The following is a 25,137-nucleotide window of genomic DNA, read 5'->3' on the forward strand; positions in this document are numbered from 1 at the left end:
AAATGATTGCACGTGTTCAGATTCGAGGACACGGAAGCATACCTGAACTAGCCTCTTGAACGAGACGGAATTGGGAATTAATTGGTTTGTCGTCTGCAGATCTGCTCTTCCTCGTTTTGCAGTAAGGCTCAGATCTTTCAAGTACATAGAGAAATTACCTTTCTACGATAATGCCAGATTAGGAACAGTAACATTATGAAAAATGTTCGATAAATTTTCAGGTTTTAAAATTAATTCATCAGCATATTCTAAAGGAGACAACGCAATGTAAATTGTTGAATATCGAAACAACTGCTTTCACATAACATAGAATACATAGCTGACTATGCTACGATGTATTAAAAAGAAACTAACGCTCAACAAAATTCTTCGATTTGTAAATTAACTCCTTATAATATCGTGTGGCAATTAATTTGTGATTTAATTTCTCTTAAGGCTCAACAAATGTAAATTATATTTGCAAGAAAGTTTAGTTTCGAATTTTCAAACCAAAGGTCTCTAAGTATAAATTATATAAAACACCAAAATATTTTACGTCAAATACCTTGTTACAACAGTGACTAGCTATAACGATCACCTGAATAACTACTACATACATAATCATTTTTAAAAGCTCATTAAATTGAGATCATAATAAAATTCAGGCGAAATAGATATAAATGTACAAATTAACGGGACCTCGATTTTTGAAATATTCAGTTGCAACCCTCTAACATGGACACGATCTCTTAAATCCATTTACCCTCTGACAAACTACATTGTTCCTATATTGGCATCCATTGAACAATGGTCGGTTGTACTAGAGATAATGTCGCCCATCAAATCTGTCACGAGTAATAAAGGGAATGGTTATGACGAGCGTGATTATCAGTGACTCATGACGCGACGTGACTCAAAGTATCGACAGACACTGGGGGTAATAGAAGAGGGTTTCCTTTAGGTTGCATCACGGAGAATCGTTTCTTGTCTTACCGCGGCGACTGTTCACGAATTTATGAATTTATCAGCCGGGGGATCGTTTCTGCAAATGCGATCCACGTATCATATGGGGTGCATATCAAGTACCATCCCCTCATGATCGCGAGACTGGAGCAAGGAGAGCACTCGAGGCTTCCGAGCATGAAAAACGAAGGGTGAATATGCCTGATGAGAACGAGAGTACCGATTTGAACTCTTATGCTTCTTTTGCGTTCGTCAGGTTTTTTTAGAACCATTAACAGGTTTCTGAGAGCGAGCTGTGCGAGTAGCAATTATTAGCAGCATTATATCTTGCCGTGAGTTCTTCATGCGCATTTTTTAACGAACGGCGCCGGTGAAGCTATTAATTAACCAAATAACCTGTAATAGGCTGACAATTTCAATTTTTGTTCATATAATATTTCGACGATAAGCAATATGTACTAGGATAATAATTCAATTTAAGGAGTTTTGCGCAGTTTTTAATTCTCTGAAATATTTTATATAATAACCCTTTTTTAATTTAATCACAGTAAATTTTATATTGTAGGTAAAGTTACTTAGTTACAAAGTTTATTCGTTAAAAATTTGAGAAATATCGCGAATACGACAAAGAAATTGCATTTATTATAACAACCATATTAATTCAAATACTCTTCAACAATGATCCTTAATGGTCTACTAAACATATATAATTTTAATGCATTGAAGCATTTTTTTTCAAAAATTTAATATTCAAATAGTGCAGCCTCGTTTGTAATACGAACAATGTAAAGGTGAAACAAGGAATCTTTTTATTTGTAGCACGATGAATTCATCGTAGGTGAAAAGAGATTTTCTGAACGAGAACTGTCGCTTTTCCACCTTGGAAGATGTATAAACGTTTCGTCGTACGATGATAACGGAAAATGCGCCGTGAAACTGAACGACGCTCGTCTTATTACGTGAGCTGAACCTATACCAATTCTTTTCCTTAAAGCGTCTGCGTTCATTTTTATATCTACTCTTTTATTCGCAGTCGTCGTCGACTATTTTATATCTACATCGAACAGGTGACATATTCAAGCGTTTACGGTTCCCCACTGACGTTCTATTGCGACGTATAAAGTTATTGTGCAAAACTTTACTGTTCCGTAAAATCATTATTTTCATTTCCTTCAACATATCTTATTCTCTATATTTCAAGTTTATTTCTATTTGTTTGAATGATATTTATCTTTAACTAAGTTGTTAGTCGAACTCGCTGGATATTTTTAGTATATGCTGTGAAATTCCTAATCTTCTAAACAAAAAGCTCAACATTTCAGATTTAATAATTTAATACCGGTTAAATGAAATTTTTATTCGAACAGGAATTTACTTTTTCTTAATCAAACTTCAACATTCATCAACTCCATTTTATAATAAAATTATTCTTTGAAGTACAAGACAGATATATTTGTATACTGTTTATGAAGGGTAGGACTCTTTTATTTAACATCAATTTTATAGACATATATACATCTTTTTATGTTCTTTTTGTTTCTTAAAATTATCCACGTATATATAAAATTCAATAGAGCAAAATATTGCTCTCTTCGTATGTATTTCTCATTTTGAGTAATTACCAATAAAATTTTTAATGGCTCATGCTTACGCAACATATTTTGTCTGATTATACCCATAGAGTATATTGTCTAAAATTTGGCTGTTAAACCCTGGAACACCCTGTATATGTACAAAACAGACATAAAAATGTAGGAATAATTTATGAGCAACGACATTAGAAAACACCTGCTATCGTTTACAAAATAATTTAAAAATTATAATTGTGATTCAAAAAGCACGATGTATTTAAGAATGAAAATAAAGTTGATGAAGTGCGCCAAGTCTCAGACAGTCTAGACACTAAATCATATGTATAGGAATAGGCCTAACCAGTAGATACAAGTAGGTAGATACGAGAACGCATCTGTGAAAAATGCAACGGTACAGCATATGGTGTATCCGGCTTGAAATAAAAGCAAAACGTTGTAACGGAGGGGGTAAATGACGAAAAGCTCTCCCTCAGGTTTGTCCGGGACTGGTTTTAATCCACTATTATGAAATGTACTGACGTCTGACAAAACTGGCCAAATATCGGAAGCGCTGGACGGAAATTAAACCGATTCTGTTCCTCGTCTACTTCGATTTCGATCATCTCCGTTTCTCTCCCCATTTTCCCTTCGAACATACGTATATAATAGGTTCGGACGTATGAAATGTTGTTTTCTCAAAAAAGTAAAAATACCTTTGCCCTCGAATAAAACGTCGTTTTATACAACTTTTCTAACAATTAACTATTAAATGCATAAAAAAATCCTGTGCTTTTATTTTTATAAAGGAATAACGTAAAGGGACCAGGCGAATATTCTGATTGTTCGTGACAAATAATAAGACTTTGAAATTTGTGTTTTCAATCCTCCTGGTATTCGATGCACGTACATTGTAGCAAATTTCTTCTTCGTGTACTAAAACCACCGTATATAAAATACGTACTTATGTATACAGGATTAAACGTATTTGTTGCGGTAGTTTTGTATGTACCCAGTCAGTGATTTCTCTGAAGTTACGAATATAAGTTAGCTTTCTATCCGCGGAAGTAATTATCCATCAGAATAGCATATATCGTACATTAACCTCTTCTAGCCAAGGAAAATATTGTCCCACGTAACCATCTTCCGCTCTCGTCATAGAATTGTTTCACATAACAGCGCGGTAATTTCTCCTGAGACGGAAAAGAAGAAGGACAAGAATTCGAAACAGAGGGGGATAGGCAGGAGAAAAACGAGTGAACTGCATTCCCTACGAGAAAATGATTTTTCACCCCAGCCACAGTATAATTGTTACTCATCCTTGGCCTAGAGGCGTCGCATCGAATTTCAGTTGGCCACCAGCGCACCGCACCGTCACGGAAATAGACAACAAGTGACAGCGGTACAGCGGAATTTAATTTCGTTTCGAGATGTATGAACGTCGGACTTGGTATACACACGCCCATCGGTATGCATGTGTGCATACATATGTACATTGTCGACGCTTTGCTCGGCTGCGCAAGCTTTTAAATGAAATCAATTATCGTACACTCGCGAATAATTATTATGCGGACGGTCTGGACGAAGGAGACGGCTCGTACCGACCAAGAAATTATTTTAACGCTACCCGCCACCGCTTGATTGTTACTATTCCGCTTGTTATGACGGCCGAGATGTTGGAAAACACGAGCTGCTGATTATAATTAGGAAACAGAGGAGAGCGTTGCAGCGCGACGTATGATGGACATCTACTAAACTTCCGTTTATTATAGTTTCAATTATTTGATTAATTCGTACGACATTCTCAGTTGTCCTAACGTTTCGATTTCAATTTGGAACGTTCCTTGCCGTGTGAAATTAATTTATTGAATTTGTAGATTCAGGACACGCCGAGAGAAGAGAAGATTTTTCTTTAAATCCTCAAGTATCTATGCATGCGCGTTTCTAAAGGAAAATAGATTCTGTTTAAATTGGTCTTTATATTCGTATATACTCATATAGATATTCCTACGTATACATATAGAAGTAAACATGTGTATATGAACGTTCGTTTAAGCTGAAATAAATCTTCATTGAAGATTTAAAATGCGGAATAAAAAAGATATTTAGTATAGTTAAACGATAGACGTCAATACGGAATTTTCGTTTATTATAACTGTAATTATTTGATTGATTTGTACGATATTATAAACTGTCTTAACATTTTAATTTCAATTTGCTACTTTCCGTATCACGAGGAATTAATTTATTAAATTTCCTGAATCCAGGATACGTGGAATTTTTAATACCATTGCATCGAAACTCACTGTAGAGCACAGAAATGTTAGATATATTAATACAATCGATGGAACGTTAATCCCCAAAAGAAGATTTAATTATTCCCGATGTATAATTTTTCACAGAGAATCCATTCAACACAATTCCTGTACACGTAATTGTACAATGCTTTTAAGTAATCTATCCGATTGATATTAAATAATTATTGCGAAAGCTTCTACATCATGACACTGGACATACATCGTCGCGCAATCAATATTATTAATGCGAATTATATTACGGATGATTGAACGAAGCCAATTCAGCATGTGTAATATTTCTAGGGATACACGTTATATTCTTTTCCTGATAACTTTATCGGAATGTCTGATTAATTTCTGACTTTGAACGATTCATTCATAGATGCAGAAGGTAATTCGCTTTTGCGTGTAAAATATTAAATTGAAAATATTGAACACGGATTTAAAAAATAAAGATAGGATTTAAATATAGATTTTTCAGAATATAAATTAAAATTATGCAGATAAACACGTTATGCATTAAATATTCATACGTACAAGTATAAACTATCTGTCGAAGAAGTAAGAATGCATTTAAATATCTAGTTTGTTTAATCTGTACCGGAACAATGATTTTATAAATTTCTAACGATCAACTTGAAAAGAAGTTTATGCGGGAAAATGTCTCACTGGCGACCTAACACAATTTTCTGGCTGTTACGCTTTTGCAGCTTTTCGTGGTCATCAAGATGACGCCATTTCAAATTCATTAACAGGCTGTGCAGAAGAAGCAATGATTAAAAGCTACTAAAATCTCAAGAGTTGGAATTTTTATTGAAAAATATACCACCGAATTTTTTCACGGAATTTTCAACAAAAAATTGATAAAACCTACAATTTTTAGGTGATCGTTATCGATAATTCATATGAAAAAAGTATTCAAATTCAATATTAACCGACCATGCGCTTTGATCCTTGATACACCCACTGTATTCCAATAAAAGGAATTTTAAATTGATTTTTAATAAATGCTATTAATTAATGATCTATCTAACGAATGCTATTTAACAGCATAGTTACTCAATAAATTTTCAAATATTTCATACTTTTATAAAATTGATCACCTGCAATTTCTACATATTTACATAATATATTTCGGCTTTTGACGATTTATCCATTTAAATAGAACTAAACGACTAAAATAACGAATAATATTATATCTATCGATCTTCCAGAAGTAGCTCGAATAGAACCACTTAAACAGAGAGTTTCTGCTATAATAACGCGAATGATATTTTAGTTACAATCCGTATATATAGATGCTCGACGACTAAGACGTAAATAGAATTCTACGTATGTATAACCCATTTTAGATATCTCGATCGATATTTTATTCTAAAATTATTCGTGTTCTAAAATTCGTAGATATTTATAATTTAGCGACACGAAAATCTTGAACCGATAATATAATCGGTTCGGCATCTTATTAATATTTATACTTGAACAGCTAGAATCGCTTTCCTTGGAAATTTTTCCCCCTTGCAACGAATATATTCTAGACTCCGCCAGTTTAATAGATATTCCAAGTGTATGCGTGCTGGTTGGACAGGGTCAGCATTTCGAAAGTTTCGCCGCGCCCCAGGATCCAGAGCCGATTAATGGACATATCCGATATTGCACGGCTGCGTGGCTGCAAGTATTAAACGTTACAGTTACAAGGCCAGGAACAGAGCGTGTCCATGTGGCCGACCGCTTACACGTGTTTCCGTGTGCCGTGCAGATTTCCAGGGAAAATAGACTTACAACTATACTAGCAGGGGAAGGTTACCATAGGAATAAGCCAGCGACCTCTAATGGAGATGGATTTCTGCATCAACGGCCACGCTGGATGACAGCTAAGCTTTGAAAATTTTATGTTCAATCCTACGTCGCCGTCTTCTGTGACTTCGAGCGTGCCATCTACCATCCTTCGTTTTTTCCCATCTTTCTTTTCTCGTTTCTTTAATATATGAACGGTCGAGTACATTTGCTCAGACGACAGACTGTCCGCAACATTTCCACGCGAAGATTATCGTGACAAATATACGAGAGTAAATGTAAACGAACGGCGATGAGTCGTGTCTCATGAATTATAATTATTATTATTATTTATTTTAGTCCGTGCCTTTCGGCTTTGGACCAACTTTCGATTTACATTTCTTACATTTATTGTATTGCACTTCTTAGCATATTCTTATCTCTAGTCGCTAAAACTAATGACTACAAACTATTGCAACTTATGACTACACATTATTGTCCTTCCTCCCCGTCTTATATTGCCCTTGCCCTTCTCTTCTCTCTATTATTGCTTTTAATTCATGAATTATAATTAATGATTGGAGTTTATTCTTCAAGAAATTGGACGATGAATTACCATTTGAATTTTGTTTGGCAAAAGTGGATATTGTCGTGTATTATATAGATATACTGGAAGCTTCTTTTCATGAAGAAAAGAAAAAAAAAAGAAAGAACAATTGTTTTTGTGAATCATAACACGGGACATGCAACAAGCGATGTAAAGTATGACTTGTGTGAAAATCGATCATAACGTTGGTTCGACACGATCGAAACGAGCGACTGGCACTTTGGCTGAAACGCCGAGGCTATTTATCGGCGTAATAGGGCATAACGGAGCAGTCATCAGCTGATTGATGCGTCGACAGGCTCCGGAGGGTTTATAGGTGGTTGCGAGCCGACCATTCGCTCTCACTTTTCACTCTCGGGACGTATTTGGATAACGCCGACTGCCAGACGGGAATATTATTTGCTTGTTACCGCCTGCTTTACAAAGCCAGCTACACAATCGTGAATTATAAAGTACGACGTTCCAGCCGTCCTGAATTACGCGTGTTTTTGACACGACAACGATGCTATTGTATATCAGTGACAAACTTCTTTCTTTTGCATTAGTAAAAATGATGAAGGGAATTTGACGGCTGACACGAATGGATATTGTATGCAAATCTATTGAAAGTACGTGGATTAAAATAGATAAAATAAAATAAAATGCACTTTTCAACGTAGTTCACTTTTTATTTGTTGATCTGATCTATAAGATCGTTTCAACATTTCACATCGTTCATCTAAGTTCGGAAAATATTGTGTGACTTTAGGTATATTTGTATGTAGTTAAATACATCCCAAGTTATTTTAAACAATTTCATATTGTTATGATACGCCGGAAGTTTACATGGCTTGGAAGCTTTGGCTAATTGTAAGTTTAGAAAGATTAACGTTTAGATAGGCATTATATTTATATTAGTCGAACTGTTCACGTTTTAAACAAAAAATTATTGTTCAGGCCGAAGAAAAGGCAAGAGCATCCTTCATGTTCATTAATTAGTATCCCTTTCAACGAAGTTTATTTGCATAGTTAAATTTTATTATTAGGCAGGTATATTTTAAAGGTATTAAATTTTTCAGATGTTCATTGAACTCATAAAGGTATTTCATAAAAAAATAGTTTACAGTTGCTATTTAATTGCAGTAAAATTCACATAAAATTAATTATTTAAGGAGGAAATATTTAAAGACACGGAGAACGTAAATACATACTTCTTGTCTTTGATAGACATTCAGTCGTTGATTAATGTAATTATTTTCATTCTATTAAATGATCGAAGTTTCTACTTATATTGTAATCCCATTTTTCAGCACAAATAATTCATTATTTCCCTCTTATATGATATGATGTATCGAGAAGTAAATGAGTGGTATTGTTACGTAAAAATATGTTAAATTAACAAAAGAATTAGATTATTGTCACGAAAAATATTGTGATTGAGCCATTAAGTATATGAAGCGTTTGACGTGATGACAGGTATGGTGGACAGAGTATGAGGAGTGGCGGGATCGCTTCTATTATTAACTTCCGGATATTTGTATTGGACTCCCTGCTGACAGCAGAACCATTTGTGTTACACCCACTGTGACTCACGCCTTTAGGAACTTTTGCGTGATCCATTAGCGAAATTCGATCTTCTACATCGAACGTGGGCGACCCCTTCCTTTTCTTCATTTTAAAGTTTCCGATGGGAAAATGTGAAAATGTAAAAATGTAAAAATTATCATGCGATTGTTATAAAATTGGCTACAGTGGCACTTACGAATGATAACAATATATATAATGTGACGTACATAACAGGAATATGAAATATTCAATTTGTTGACATTATAACAATCGATGATACACATCTGGATGTTTCTCAGAAAATTAATGATTTATACCGAAGATACTTTTATTTCTAAAAGATTTCAACGGGCTTCCGTTGTAACGAAATATTTAATCGGTTCAGCCGTGGTTTTAGTATCATTGCTTCGTATCCAATAGTCTTAATCTGTTCCAAAATAGGTCAATAACCACGCCATCGCATGTGGTATCATGCGATTGTGGTACAAAGCTGGTTTTACACGTGCCGACATCGTACCATTGCCCGTGGCACGAATTTAATGGCACGAAATGCACCTCCAAATGTCGGCAGCTACCTACGAGTTCACACAGAAGATCTAGTTTAAAGCAACGCGTTTCCAATGCCGCGGACAATGGCACAATAATGGTTTGTGTGAAACCGATCCAAATGTGTAAATCTCATTTGAAATACCAGCAGATCGTATGGTATCAGTAGTTCAAATCGTTGAGCATATTAAACAACGAGCGATATGAATTGTACAGCATAGAGTAACACGAGGTAACAAATGAGTAATTTAACACTAACATTACCAGGCCCGGTCAGATGACCGATTTCAAAATTTCATTAAAAATTGTAAAATTGTATATTACCTGATTCATCGATTTCTCAATTTTTGTTAATATAATAATTTACATAAATTTAGATGGTGAAAAGAAATAACAAAGAATGTACAGTTTTTAATTAAATTATAAAACCGATCGTTTGACCGGGCCTGGTAACGTTAGCATTAAAGTTTACCGTTCATGTAAATCTACTAGGTTGTGCGATAAATTCATTCGCTTCTCGATGTCTCGCACTACGTAAGAAATGTTATGGAAACGTTATACTTCCTTAAATGCGACTACAGGATAGGTACATGATGTGTTCGTCCGTGCGTAAATTTTACACCGCTAGACAGATTTGGACGAGCAGGAAACACCCTTCTAACATTTTCGATAGTTACCGGACATCGTGACATCATTATTCCGGCGTATTAAGCAAGAATTTAATAACGTGCCAATATGTTTCAGCCGGCAAAATCTCGGGAACATGGTGATAGCGCCGCGAGGGTTGAACATTTCACGTTATAAATCACGCAGCGCACCTATATCCTCGTTATAACGGAAGGGCCTGAGGATTCTGTATTCAAAGGATTAGCATGAAAATAATAGAATGGATTATATCGCGGGAACCTGTGAATCGGTATTGAGTCAGAGGTGTTTCATTGAAATTTATATCCGGCGCGAATGGTCGCGGAGTTCATTGAACGCGAAACTTGCACGTTTCTTATTTCGTCCCGGCTATCGGCCGTTTCACCTGAAAGACGCTAGAACAATTATCGCGATGCCATTTCCGCGTCCGTAAAACGCGAGCCTCCTCGAACGAACGAGTGTTCTCGAAGACAATAAAGTCGCGAAACTTCGCGGAACATTTTATTAAAGCGATGCAAAATGCATCGCGGCCGTCTCGGGCGAATGCCCTTCAAGAACTCGTGCAAACCACTTCTTCGAAAACGTCCGCTCTGCAAAGTCCACCCCCGTGATCGTTCATTTCGCGGCATCATACACGAGGAACAAAGGGAGCTAGATACGTTGTAAGTACCTGGCGTAAATGATTCCTGCTTCCAGCAGTTGCAAACAGAGCAGTACTCCGTATAAATAAAGACAAACAAGAATTAACGACCAATTAGGGGAGTTAAGAAAGAATCCTCGGCCGAGATAATGGGACGATCCATGGTCGGGCCGTGTTGTTACGAAATGTAATTAAGCCCGGTCTACAACAATTTGTGGAAATCATTAACGAACGGCCGCCTTTCGCGAATCCGTGGAACTTGTCGTAAGACTGCGCCATCAAGATGGCTCGGAGACACGCCAGAGAAAGAGACCTATAGACAGAAGGGAGGACGGTTTCCCTTATTATAAAGCGTTCTTATTATAAGGAGGTCCCCTAATTATTGTCGTCCCTTGGGAAAGAAGGACTCTTGCCTCCTTCAAGCCACTTCGAGTACATTAAATTATGCTTTCAACGGTCTTGAGAAAATTTCTGCATTAAGTTGCTCCTTTATTTTATACGTGCGTGCGCGCATTAAGTATGCACTTGTGATTTTGTATCGTACCTTCCGATGGCTACAATTAGTTCAGTTTACCGGCTTTAAGGGCAACAGTTTTTTAAAACACGTTTATCTCACTGTTATTTCGTAATTTTCTAATCAACGGGAAATAGAGAGAAGTTACAAGTTTTGCAGATCTTCATGAGATTTTAGACTTTCCATTTTCTATGTCTAATTATTGAACATCGCGTGGTAGTATCGGCATCTAATCGTTTGAGTTGTTTGACTTCACTTAGACAATGAAACTGATCTCGCAGCGAGATAAATTATTTTTACTTCGTGCTAAATTTAGTTTAATCAAATTTCTAATTTTCTAAATCTCTCCGGCACAAGGTTATTGTAGCACAAATGTAATATTTGCAGAACATAATATAGAGCATTATCGTATGGCTCAAAGTCTTCAGTAAATACACGCTTTGGAATATTTAAAATATCTGAATTCCAATTCTACAGATGAAGCAAAGATTCGTAGATGTTAATGAAAAAGCAGCGATACCATAAATAAGGGAAACTGCAAGAGCGCGTTGTACCGTTATTATAAAACCTAAAGTATACTTCCTTATTAAACCTTTTAACCGTTTTTCCACGTATACAGGTTTTACCGACAAAAGAGATTAAATGGCCACTCAATGTTTCCAAAAGCGGCTTATATTTATTATATTATTATATTTTCGTATCTTATCTCTTTCCTTACACGTTCGTTTACTGATTCAAATATTCAAAGTACATGTACGCGATCCACCTTTGTGCGTGTGTATGTGTTGCCTGATTTACATGAAGCCGTAAAACAACTTTGGTATCCATTAAATTAATTCTAACAAGTTAGCAAGCGGATACTGTAATTATTCAAATTTTATTTGATCTGTATCCGATCTGCATAGGTAAACGAGATGTTTACGCGTTAACTAGTAATAAGTTAAAGTTGAGAAGCATGCTCGAAGAAACGTGGATCTCCTTTGGACGTTCGGTTAAAGAAGTTTCATCCTTCTTTCACTCGATCTCCATTGGGAAAATGCAGACACCGCGTTCAGCAAGCAAATTTTTTCCCGTTTGCTCTGCCTCCTCTTCGTCATCATCGAAGAATTTCTGACATTCCGGCATAACAAGCAGAGAATCGCGACCGCTTCCATGTCCCCGAGACTGGCTTCTTTCGTTTCCTTTGATTTCACCAGAAAAAGACGAAACGCAAAGAAATATAATTTTTCGTCGAATTGCCTCGGGTAACTCGATTACTTCTTGATATCGCTTATTGCTCGTTTTTGCCTGCAATTTTATTTATTTTTAATCGCAGCAGCAATCAGAGTTATTTTTCCCACCGACCATTACGATAGCAATTAGTTGGAGCGTTACTCACAACGCGATGACACAAAAATGATTGCAGTTTCTGACGATGTTAAAGCACCGTTACCCGCTTTTTGCGTCACCTTCTGAATTAACTCGTGCTTTTGATCACTGTGTTCGAATATTAAGCTACTGTCATAAATACGACAGCGAACGCATAATACGTATTGTTAATAAGAGTAAACCAACCGTTGCCAGCTTTAATTTTTACAGGATTTAATAACACTTATAATAGCACAATTGTGATCTAACTATACTTATTTGTAATAAAGATTCATTTAACACAATGCGCGGAACGTTTAATATATTTCGATTTAATAAAGCTAAAAATACTAATGTTACTTTACCAAACAAAGGATCATAATTCATTCATTTTTAAAAGCTAACAAAATTTTCCTGCTAATATATATATGATACTTCCTGTTAAATTGTACCCGTTGAGAGATCGTAGAAACATTGTTATCGGTGTATTCACATTTCCATTTATACATTCATTATATTATTATAGCCCATCATACATTTTTCTCCGAGATTATTCTGTTTTTTTTTCTAAATATTTTGGTACCTTTTCGCAGCTTGTATCTTAATTTCTTCAAATTTCACAGTTTTGCTAGGACACCTTCAATGAAATCTGCAATTTCCGCACGTGTTTTCTCGAACGGCAACACTCTGTCAAGGCCATCGATTTTCTTACCCCTTTCGACTTATCTTCAGGCTCTGTTATACTCCCTCGTCCTAGCTTTGCTTGTATTTCCCCCTCTTAGGCTATGACCATTCTTGTCAGCGTGGCCTTTCGCCGTAAGTGAGATTTTGCATATTCAAACGTGAAACACGCCCGAAGCTGAGTGCACCATCCTGCCTTTGCCCGTTACCCGCACCTTCCTTTTAATTATTGCGATTAATTAAGCCGTAACAAGTCTGCGCGGTAAGGAATAGGTTGTGGGTGGAACAGTGTCGGGGGGTTGGAACAGCCGATGGAACTAAGGAGAATGGGGGGAATTCATTATCATCGAAGTCGAGAGACGGTAAATCACGCACGCGGAATTGTTAATATCGGCACCCTGAATATTGAGACGGCCCGGAAGATTTACAAGGGAGACGCTCGAGAAAGGGATATTAAACTTTCTCTCGGAAGTATATTAAGTCGATATGAAACTCGGACTCTTCCCGCGTCCCGTTTCTTCCCATTGTGAAACAGCGATATCGTTTGTACTTAATCGATCGCGCGGAATCGGAATTTCAGGATGTTTTTACGACGGGCCATAAATATCATTTCGATCGCACCGATCATATGCCACAGGAATCTTCTCCCTTTTCTTGCTGTACGAAGATTTATAGCGGCTTTTCATATTTTTTCGTTTAGATTGCAAGATATCGCTGGGCGGTTATATTAAAAAGCTTTGACTCTGGTATCGTTCCAGAAATTTCTTCCGTCATATTATACGCTCACATTTATTGCGAATTTCATGATCGTGTACATAAACGTTATTTATTTATAATTTCAATTATCCGTAGGACACTGAATGCTCGTACAAATTAATAGATCAGTAGCTGTCTTTAGATTTCGTACAAGTTTATGTCAAAGAAGTAGTTCATTTACTGCAAACAATCACAGTGCTTGTTCATCAATTGAGTTTTGGAAACTGTTATGTAAAATTTAGTACAAAATTTGTTTGCAATCGTAGAAAGTACTCAACAAAAGTCTTATAAATATTTATATTGACAAAACGCGTAGTGAACTCCAAACTCAAATGAAAAGATAGCTTTCATGTAGAATTTGCTTACAATATATTGAATCTTAAAATTACTTTAATATAAGTTTTACCATGTTTCTCACCTGTGACTTACGAACAAGGGGGGAAGAAAGAAAATGAAAAATTTGTATCTATGTGTATAAACGTATATAAACATTACTAATTTTTATATTAGAAATTATTTACCTTGAAAATATTGTTTAGATCCTGTCAAGATTATAATTGAATTTTCCGTTTCAAAATTACTGTCTCATCCTGTAGTCTGTTAAACCTTCGTTTGCCCGTTACCGTAATTAATAAAAAAAATCTAATCGTTTTGCAACATATTATCATTTCAAAAAGATATAGACACGTTTCATGGAGAAGTAAATCGACCCTCCGTGTTCAGTATATTAAACTTCGAAACACAAAACTGACTAAACACTAGAAACGTGGAATGTACTCTGTTATTCTCAGCCGTAGAAATAAAAGGTTATTTCACTTGTGCAGAGAATCGGCGCGAGTGATATTTAAACGATTGGAGCGCGCGCGATATTAAAATCTCGGGACGTAATCGTAAACGTAGATAGCCGGGTCGCGTGCAGGATTTGAAATTACGGAATCAAAATTCGTTCCTGCTGCTACGAAGTTCGCGTGGCATTATCAGAAAGTTCCAGAACTCGCATTATATCCATCGACGGAAACATCGGCTTCCTCTTTCCGAGCTTGGCCGATCGTAAAAGCGAACGATGGAGAATGAGAACGAGAAAACCAGAGGTAAATCTACAGAGCGAGCCTAAGCAAATGGTGTTCCACGAAGGGACGCACGCATGCATACCTACAGTCGAAGCCTTTCGGAAATTGTTGATGCTACGGACGTCGGGAAAATACGGCCGCTGTTTGCGCTCGCGTCTCGAATTCAGCTTCACGTTTCTTAAGGACCGTTCTAACACTGGCGGCTCGAGTTTAATTGCTGACTACGAGAAAGAAGATTCGTTTCCATGTTTTCTTTCCTTCTTGGTCGTTATTTTCCTATTTGCAAGCAACAACGAACAGAATATTAGAAACTACGCTATAAAACGGAGGTCGGAGAAGAAGAACGTGATAAGTATATTTTTGTTGATTTTTCATTTTAACGTCGCTTTACCATTAAACAGGAGAATTTTAACATGGCACAATCGGAAATAAAAACCTGTCAGATTCGACGATGTAAGTTTTTTAGAAGATGATAAGTGGACGAAATTTTGTACAAGTCAAACGTATGACTATTAAGGCGATATTTTAGTAACATTTTCAATATTGCGATATTACGATGGCTATTATTTGGACTTAAAGTTTATCGATTTTATTCCCCTTGATACGTTAATCTTAGTAAATCTCCGTACAATTTATAAAATCACATTGTATGCGTATGTATACTACTGAATCAGTAGAACAACGAGGATAATGAACAAATTTGGTTCAACGAAAATTTAATTTCACGTTCCATCAAAGGTAAATATATACGATCATTTCATGAAAAATGTATTAATAGTTTTATTTCAGTGGAAATATTTTAGCAGGAAAAACGGCTTTAGCGTGCCATTTCTTGAAACCAACCTGCGCGACGACGACGACGACGACGACGACGACGACGACGACACGGAAAAGGGAGAATATCCATGGACAATCAGCGGAGCATATTTCATATTCAGCGACCCGTGACCTTGCAATCTTCGAGTGGAAGAGGGTGGGCTAACTGGCCGGACGCCTCTGAAATTGAATCCACAATCGAGAGCAAGTCGTCTCCTCTCTGCAATGTAACGTATGCATTGGTTTGAGTAAATGGACGATGTCCATCTTCTCCTCTTCGTCCTTTCCATTTCTTCCCCTTTAGTCCGTTCCAACCCCGTTCCACCTATCTTCCCCTGCACGTTCCCAGGATGTCCCCAAGAGCATCGAAGTCCTTTTTGCGCGTTCTACGTACTTACTCGACCTTGTCCACGTTTTCTCACCCTAATCCGCTTTGTTGACAGCAACGTGTGTACGTATGATTGTCCCCTATGTACACCTGCGGATTTCTGCTCTAGCAAATGGCAGTAGATCTTCTGAACGCTCGTCGTTTCCTCTGAACGCCACTAATGGGGAATAATTCGATCGCGAAGAAGTAGACGTTACCGATGAGCAGTTAAAGCGAACAATTGCACGGTTATGCAAAGTTATGTCATGCGGCGGAATGACGTAATGGGATGTCGCGAAACATGGTAATTTGTATGGCATCTGTGTTCTGTAAACTTGATGCTTCAATGTTGCATTTATTAATACAGTATATTTCTTTCGTTACGATATTGTTTTAGGCTTTACAAGTTATAAGTACATGGCTATGGTAATTCAAGCGATGATTTAAATCGTTTCTCCTAGTTATGGGGTTAACAGAAAATAACTAACATTTGTATGAATTAATACAAATGAACGAACGATGGACGATGAAGACTGACGAATGTAATACAACCATAGATCTATCGATAATATTTATTTGCCACAGATTGTACAAATAATAAGATGAATCATTCACTGTATGTGTTTGCATCGCAGAGTGTTTACGACTACGTTTATGATATTGTAAGATATTTTATACTTCAATTTCTCACTTCGTAAGTATAGAAACGTGAATTATAATACGATGTCGTCGGTCTATGACTACGATATACGATGATCTTAATTCGTTCTTATTATTAACTCGACAGAGTGAACGTGACACTGTTCAGCTTTATGAAAAGAAAAGTATTTTATACAATTATATGCTCTGCTGTAAATCAGAATCTATGTGGTACGTAACGTGGCGCTCGCGTCAATTAATATTCTTGACTAATTTTACGACAATACGGTAGTTGTTCCCATCAAAGCAAAGAATAATTCTTTTTATTTGCAGTCGATTTGTCGGTTGTCAACGGAACACTCCTATAATGCAGAGCTATTACTCTCTCGGGGACGAACTTTTAATTAACGATCGTTTTAAACGAGCGTAATTGAAGTGGAACGATCTGTCATGTGCGTAGAAAAGATTGAAAGCTGATATGTGAGTTCATTTGTTCGCGTTATGCGCTATAGAGAGAGTAATCGATGACACAGAAAAGTTTCATCTGACCAGCCACTAAAGGGTTGTCCATATCGTGTAATAACACGGATTCTGTTATCTCTCTTTCAATCGAAATTCTCTTCAGAGTTTTATTCTTTCTCAATTTGAAAAGCCGTGAAATTCAATTTCATAACTGAATTTTCTGAACACCTTTACCTTATTGAAACTGACAGAGAAAATGATCCGTTAGCGATGTGAGCGATGATATATTATTCTCTTTATCGAATTAGATACGGTATTTATAGTGATTGAAAGTATGGGAAACATTTACGTACGCTTCATTTATGAATAACTTGCACTCATAATAAAATCTAGTTAGAAGTATAAAACCTAGAAGATAAGAAGAATAAAATTGTTATCGCATTTCTGTTCTGCAATAATTAGATATAAAATATGCTTGCGTGTACCTGGGTGACTAAATCATAACGAGTAATTTTTATATGTATTTAATTCATCGTAAATATTATATTCAAAATTATTTAACACGTATTATCGTTAGCCAATAGAGCTGCGATAAACTTAGAATTTTATTTTCAGATAAATATTATTACAGATTATTTTTATAGCTAGAAAATATTACAAAAGTGCGAAACTTTAGAAGATAGCGCATGCACGTGTCTAAAAATATGAATAAAGCGAAACTATATATTTATTCAAACAAATTCTCCAATTGTTATCTGGTTAAATTCGACAAGTTATTAAATTAAATGAACCAGTAATTTTGTCCCGCCAATTATGAAAACGATAGGAAGATCTCGGTATTAATCTTTGAGATGGAAATTAAGGTGCCAGTCACTCGCAAAGAAGTCGAACTGATAAGCAGAATTCGTGCAGACCAAAGGAATCAATTAAAAATGAATGCCGACGAATTATTAAGAGATACTGCGACTTAAGCACCACCGGGGAACTTTCGTATCAGAGACGGCCAGAAGAAAGTTCGAGACTTGCTCGGAAGGGAAATAAGTTTAAACTTCGTACTTTCGTTACTCGAGACACCTGTGAACAAACAGACGCGTCTACGACAAATTAAAACTTGTCGCTCTGCTAAGTTACCGTCTTGCGAATTTTCCGTGTTATACGTTATTTCCTCGTGATATTCCACCAATTATCTCATTTATCGAAGGTAAACACGAATTTAAACGTTTCCCGCCTCTTTCTCTGTACCTTCTCGTTTTTGAAGTTCTCGTTTACGACGATTGCGTTTATAATCGCATAAATCAAATATCCAATATCCTAATTAAACAAAAGTTTCAAAAGTTGCTACGATTTCTGTAATACCAGCAACGAAAGATTAGTATCTTTGACATGAAATTTAATTAGTAGAGATAACAAACTAAAAGTGCGTTGAAATTTATGATCGGACTATACGACCAGCATTTCGGATAGGACAAAATGAAGGCGATCGAACGACTTTTGCAAAGAGTATCGAGCATACTTTTAGTTTGTTTAAGGAAACCGCCAGATGTGGTTGCGAATACGCGGAAGAGGCGTGGTAACTATCGGCGACCCTTTTCCAGCGGCTCCCTCGTCGACAGCCAGCACAGTCCACCCCGCGCAACCGCGTCTACGTTAGCGAACATGTTTGAGCCATTCGCACGCGAAATTTATTCATCGGTTCGTACAAAACAGCATCGCGAGTTGTTTAGGGCTCGATGAAGAATTCACCGAACTACGCTGACCTGTTCGCTATTCCGTTCCAGCCCCTATCCTGTTACGTCGATAAATTTGCCTGGTCGAAGCCCCTCCTTTCCCACTGAAAATGATTAAACTTTGAAAAGTGCTCCGATTTCACCGGTACCGCACGCTGTCCATTCCGTTTGCACGCGGTTCGTCAGGCGATAAATATTTTTCGTTCGACGCGTTGCAGCCATTTTTGTCTCGCAACCAGATCCACAGGAAATGTCGTTTGCTAGTTTCCTTTCTTTCTTTTTTTTTTTTTTTTTTTTCTAGGTAACATCTGTATCGCTTTTATAGAGCTTATCGATTTCATATTTTCGCCCTTTCGAATGTACACTGCATATGGGACTGCTACGTAGTTCGGGCATAACACACGCTAAGAGTAGAAAAGCAAATTTCCATTCGTTGCTGCACGATTTGAATACGAATGTATGAATCGCCGTGTCATTCGTGCGTTTAGGAGATTTTAATTGCTTTCAGATGCAGATATCTCGAAATTAACACGTCCGTTGCGGACTCGATTCTCGTTTCGCACGATGCTATACGTTGACAGAAAATGTTCGCCCAATAATCGTCTTTGTATCGTGACCATTCCGGAATTTCTAATTTTCATTTTACGTGCCACGTACAAACCGAAACCATACGCAATCTGACACTGTGCGCGATTCGAATTATCACACTGTGTGCATGATTCGAATTATCGATATTTATTATAATGAAATTTTTGATCGTCTATTCAAAATTCAATTAGCCTTTGCTCAAATATAAACCATCTGATCGAGATTCCACAGTGGATGACCAAAAAATCTGCTATACGTAGATTGCGGTCTTAAAAGGCTCGGGGTGGTTTAACGAAGCAACTTTTCACAGGGGCAGTTCTTCTCGAGAGGTTACCGGAAATTCTGGAGCGCTTTCGCGGTTCGTTTCACCGGGCGGAAAAAAAGAATTTTTTTAAGAAAAGCCTGGAAAGGCGAGGTTTGACTCAGACTACTTAAAGGCGCGAGCACACATGTCAACGAGCGACTGCCGCAATAGTGTTCTTAGCCTCGCTCCTCACGGGAGCCTTCTAGATTTTCAGCCGCCTTTCACAAGCTTTCTCGAGTAAAGTACACGCCATTTCGGCATTCTACCAAGCTTCTTGCGCTCCTCTGATCTCTACCCGGCAAGTTCTCCTCTTTGTTACCTTCCGCCTAATTATCGTCGTAACTTGTATGCGATTTTCTTACGTCACGCTCCTCTTATTTGATAAACAAGACTACATTGTATAGCTTCGTGAAGTATTTTCAACGGTGAGCTCTTTGTTCGTTGATATGCACAGAACGTACGAGAATGACGCGTTATTACATCGAATCGTTGAATTATTTTTCCTTTCTTGCCTTTGCGGGTTTTCACGTTCGAGACCTCTTTGAGTCTTTCGAGTATTCCCAAATGCCAAGGGGAATGTTTTGTGAATTTTCTTTATTTTTACACGGACTAAAATTATTTTTCAAATTTCTTCCATTCTTGCCCCTACTTATTTCGAGGGTTTATTTCTCTTTCCATTCGCTCCTTCGCGACGACTTATTATTTAACCGTAGCTTTCAGGTTTTTCGTGAATGCCTATGAATGTATATGAAAACATACTTTAACGAAGTAGGTACTCTGGTAAAAGATTATCGTCATAAAATGATGATTAACAGTAAAAAGGAAAAAGAAAAAGGAGGAGACTGAATAAGTCTGATCTAGACCTTATATCCTTTAGTACCCTGTACTAGACATATTGTACAGGTTGTTTCACGATAAATGGGTACTTTTTTATAGAGGGATTCAGCATCCAAAAATAATAAAAAAATTTTCATATCAACATATACCCTATTTGATCTTGTTTACGAAATATAAGGAGTTTTGCGTAGCATCATTTCGTATCCGATTGCCTTCATGGGTGGAGATGTCTTGCTATTAATGTGGTGACTCTTTCGATACTCTCCGATATTCTTTGAATTCGTTGAAACCTTTGTTCGATTTTATGGCAAAGTATTTCACTCTCGGTGGATGTCGAATATACAATGAATTTCAAGTATCCTCACAAATAAAAATGAAACGGATGCATGTATTCATCTCGTTTCTGAAATATTGCCCACTTATTACGAGACACTCTGTATACGTGGAATGCATGAAATTGTATTGCGGGTGATCGTAGATCGTCGCCGTATTGAAAAAGTATATTTGAAAGAAGAAAGACAATTGAAGATATTAGATAAGCTTATTATTTTAAACGAGTGTTAAACGAAATTATGTTAATATTAAACGAGAGATCGTTAACTCTTTTGACTTATTTAGAAATAATATCTATTCAAGCACTTGGAGCATTATTTTGCAAATTACCCTTCACCGAGACATTATCTTCATTCGAAATTAAAAAGAGGAAGACACAAGGAGCAAAAAAGCAATATTATTGTTGCGCAGAGTTTTTGAATTCCTTGATAGGTAAAACGAGGACTATACATGTAACACTTGGTGTGTTCTAGTGATCTATATATTTATAAAAAATGTATGTATCTATTTTCTATCAAACAAATACAAATAAAGAAACATATACTGATATACTATGTTTGATATGTATATGTATTGATGTGGAAACGAGACTGCAAATTTAACAAGAGTGGCTTTTTTTTCACGATATAAAAATTTTGATACAAGCACATCGTTATGGAAATTATATTTTCACTTACCGATTTGTAATACGTATTTTTCGTTTCGCTGCTTTGTCCGAAAATTAATAGAAACATTTAATTTATAGAATACCGACTTAATTTCTTTGAAAGCTAGAAATAATGTTATTCCGTCGTTTATAATTATTAAAAGTATTCCAAATATTTCGTGTACGAAGTACAAGTAAAAACGAAGGAAGAGAAATAGCTTGAAACAGTCAATAAAAATAAAGTCCGATTCTTTCAGTAGAATAATCGTCAGATTTTCGGTAACGTACATGTTCACAGGTACTTGCACGAAATTTCCAGGAAAAGCTACGGCGTGAAAAAAGAAGGAACGAGAATGAAAGAGGAGCTCGAAGTGGGGCACACGCGTTTCAAAACGATTTCTGCAGTGACGTTCGCACAGCAGCTACGGTTCTCGAAGCTCTCTTATGTGCTTTCAGAGGACTTTCAGAAGCTTTCTCGGAAGCAACTGCATCGCGTTTTCAACCTCTCATGGGTATTTACTCGCTAATAGCGTGCAAAGTACACGCCGCGGAATTTCGCAGCCTTCGTTGCTTTTACCATCCTACGAATGCCGCGTCGTCCGGAAGGAACTCTGACCCCCTTCAGTCAAACTGTCTTCACGATTTCCCCCTATTAAGCGGAATAAACCTTTTCCAGGCTAGTCATTACCTTCACTTCCACTGTTAGTAATTTGTCGGCACTGTTGTTTAGCTGGGAAATTGTTTCTATAACAACGTGTCGTTCAGAAATGAAATCAGTCCTTTGTGACGGGATAATGGAGCCAACGACGTACCAGAAACTACTTGTATACGCGCATCTTTGACGCGATATAAGCTAAACGCTAGCAGTCGATTTTGGAACGTGTATTTTCAGCGTATTAATTTATTTCGTCCGTTTTCCATTCGTGATATCGCGAGTTATATCTATACATACATTATACATTATACCTTGATATAATTAATTAATTAAACTCTATCACAACGTAATTAGAACAGCAGGTACAGTTATTAATTTTTATTCACACACCGAGTAACGTCCACGGAGATATAAAGGTATTTCAAACCAGATGTTCGTTACTATGAAACGAAAATTTGGTTAACGTAAAAGATACTTCTCCAAAAGTATCATATTTTCATAAAAGATACAGAAATCGTTTTGAATTTTTTGAATAGCCTCGTATATCTTTCTTGTTATATTTTTATACTATGTCAGGGGATGAAACGCCTATCATTTCATCTACCTGTTCCTATAATAATGTATAATTTCTTTTTGAATTATCGCCTACACGTAACATCTGCATGAAATAATCATAAATGACGCAAGTACCGTTTCGATGGCGAGTAGAACGGTCATAATGTATGTCACTTGTACAAACACGTATTTCTTTGGTTTAATGGCGGACCGATGTAGGGGGTAAGAGGGAACTAATTTCGTACGAGCCCATGGAGGTTCACGAAGGTTATCTATTTCACTCCCGTAAATACCGAATCCTGTAACATGCGGGCGTGGGCTGCAGGTCCACCGGTTATCTGGACAACACCTCTTTTCTCTCCCCTCAAACATTTGCAGGGCTGGGATTTAATTGCCTCTTCTATTTTGTGCGTCACGTACGCAGCGATTTGCGGTCGGACAACCCCGCGATATTAATTTCGTCGACCGCTTTGCCGACTAATAAAAGAACCAAGGAATAATCGCGATTACGTTGCTCTCGTGAACCGTTTAATTGCGATACTTGTCGATGCGAGCACGCGATGCGAAATTTAGATTTCGCTCATTCTAACGCTTCTCACGGAGGAACGTTTTCCGAGCAGACGTGTCAGTTTATATTCATTTCACTGGCTCTTTCATTGATATCTCTTCCAGTGATTTTACAAATTTTTATTCCTTCGCGCGATCATCTTTAAAGTGCTATTTTCATTGTTGCGAATATCAATTTGCTTCTTTTTCTTTTCTTGCGTACTAAATGGAGCACGGAGATAATTTTACCCGATTTTATTATTTACGATAGAATGGCAATTGTTAGTTCTTTTTTTATCGAGCTAAATAGTTGACGAATTTAAGTTTCGTTAATATTGATTACATTCGGGCAAGTTGAAACCACTGAATCGCCAATGTGGATTTGTTATTTTCCTTGAAATATCCTCGAAAGCTTCTCCTTACTAGCCAAATCAGTTGACTTCAGATTGTTTCATTTAAATAATTCACGCCGCTCTACCAAATACAATTGATACACAGTTAGTAATTAATTCTTAATTCTGTCATAAAATACAGATAACGGAGATTGTGAACATTTAAAACTACGTGATACTGGATACCGGAACAGGTAATTGGTGACAAAATTTATTATACGAAGTAACACAAGATGTACGCTAACCAGGAGTATTATCTTAGGATGTATTCGCTGCGAAATAATATTTTATCAATGCTATGTTTACTATTATTACCTCATTACAATGTAAGAACCGCATATGAAATTACATCTCCACTCATTAAACTCAGCTTGCAAGAGTGTCTACCTGATATATAATTACATTTATTAAACAAGTAATTAAATACCTCATATTATACGATATTTAAGAAACTCTTATTTTCTCTTTACCATTTTTAGTAGCATGAACCTGTTGCCCGTACTATTATAATAAAGAAATAAAGTAATTATAAGAAGTTACACGAGTTGCAACATAATCATACGAATTTTAATATTTTAGGTAATTTAATAGTTCTTGATACATTATTATGACCAAATTGTTTATAGCGGATTTTATATTCAATTATCTTTAAGATAAATTCCTTGCGTTGTAAAATAAAATAATCCAAAAATAAAATAAAGAGATAGTAATGAATGATTTTTCTGTTAAAAAATCCCTACGTTACTTGTCGAACGAATTAAACAACCATTAAAAATGTATTGTATAGTAGTTTTCGATTTAGCCTTTCTACTGGTAACAAACATTTTCCGTTAATGCGTTCACCAAAATTGTCGTTCAGACTGAGACAAAAACGTTTAAGCTGAGAAAACAACGAAGGACAAGAAGAACAGGAAATGTACATCGAAGCGTCTTTGTGGACATCGAATTGCTTGGAATCATTGGTAATCTGATTTCCGACCGGGGTCGATCCTGGAAATACGACAGTTCATCCTTCAGTGGCTATCGGAAGTAATCTAATTCCGGATGGGTAAGCCGGAAAAAGAGGAAACATTACTAGATCGAATGTTTCCCGAGATCGTTCCGCGGCTGTTAGGGACGCATCGTGGCCGATGAAAGCAAGTTACACGGGTTGCTTAAAATATTAAACTTTCTTCAATTTCGTGCAGAACTCCCTTTTCATATTACGCTTTCCTTTCATACTTAAGGAACAGGTATGTATAGTGGAATTTTCGCCAACTTTTAGCTTTTACGAAACACAAATTGTAATAATTATAGCCGCGTACGTGTGTAAACCGGAGTTCATACGAACTATTTT

The 25,137-nt window shown here is 36.6% G+C and overlaps 2 protein-coding genes across 10 annotated transcripts in view; both read right to left on the reverse strand.

The window, feature by feature from the left end:
• LOC122566813 (tensin-1-like) overlaps positions 1 to 25,137 on the reverse strand; it is a 279,316-nt gene that overhangs the window by 132,451 nt on the left and 121,728 nt on the right. The window lies entirely within an intron of this gene.
• LOC122566820 lies at positions 15,051 to 16,216 on the reverse strand. The gene is made up of 2 exons (XM_043724606.1): positions 15,778 to 16,216; positions 15,051 to 15,210 (listed from the first exon to the last, which is right to left on the reverse strand). Exons 1-2 carry the CDS (start codon positions 16,038 to 16,040, stop codon positions 15,156 to 15,158), a joined length of 318 nt encoding a protein of 105 aa, XP_043580541.1. The 5' UTR covers positions 16,041 to 16,216; the 3' UTR covers positions 15,051 to 15,155.

The sequence above is a fragment of the Bombus pyrosoma genome, linkage group LG4 (genome assembly GCF_014825855.1).
Source record: "Bombus pyrosoma isolate SC7728 linkage group LG4, ASM1482585v1, whole genome shotgun sequence".
Taxonomy (NCBI): Eukaryota; Metazoa; Arthropoda; class Insecta; order Hymenoptera; family Apidae; genus Bombus; species Bombus pyrosoma.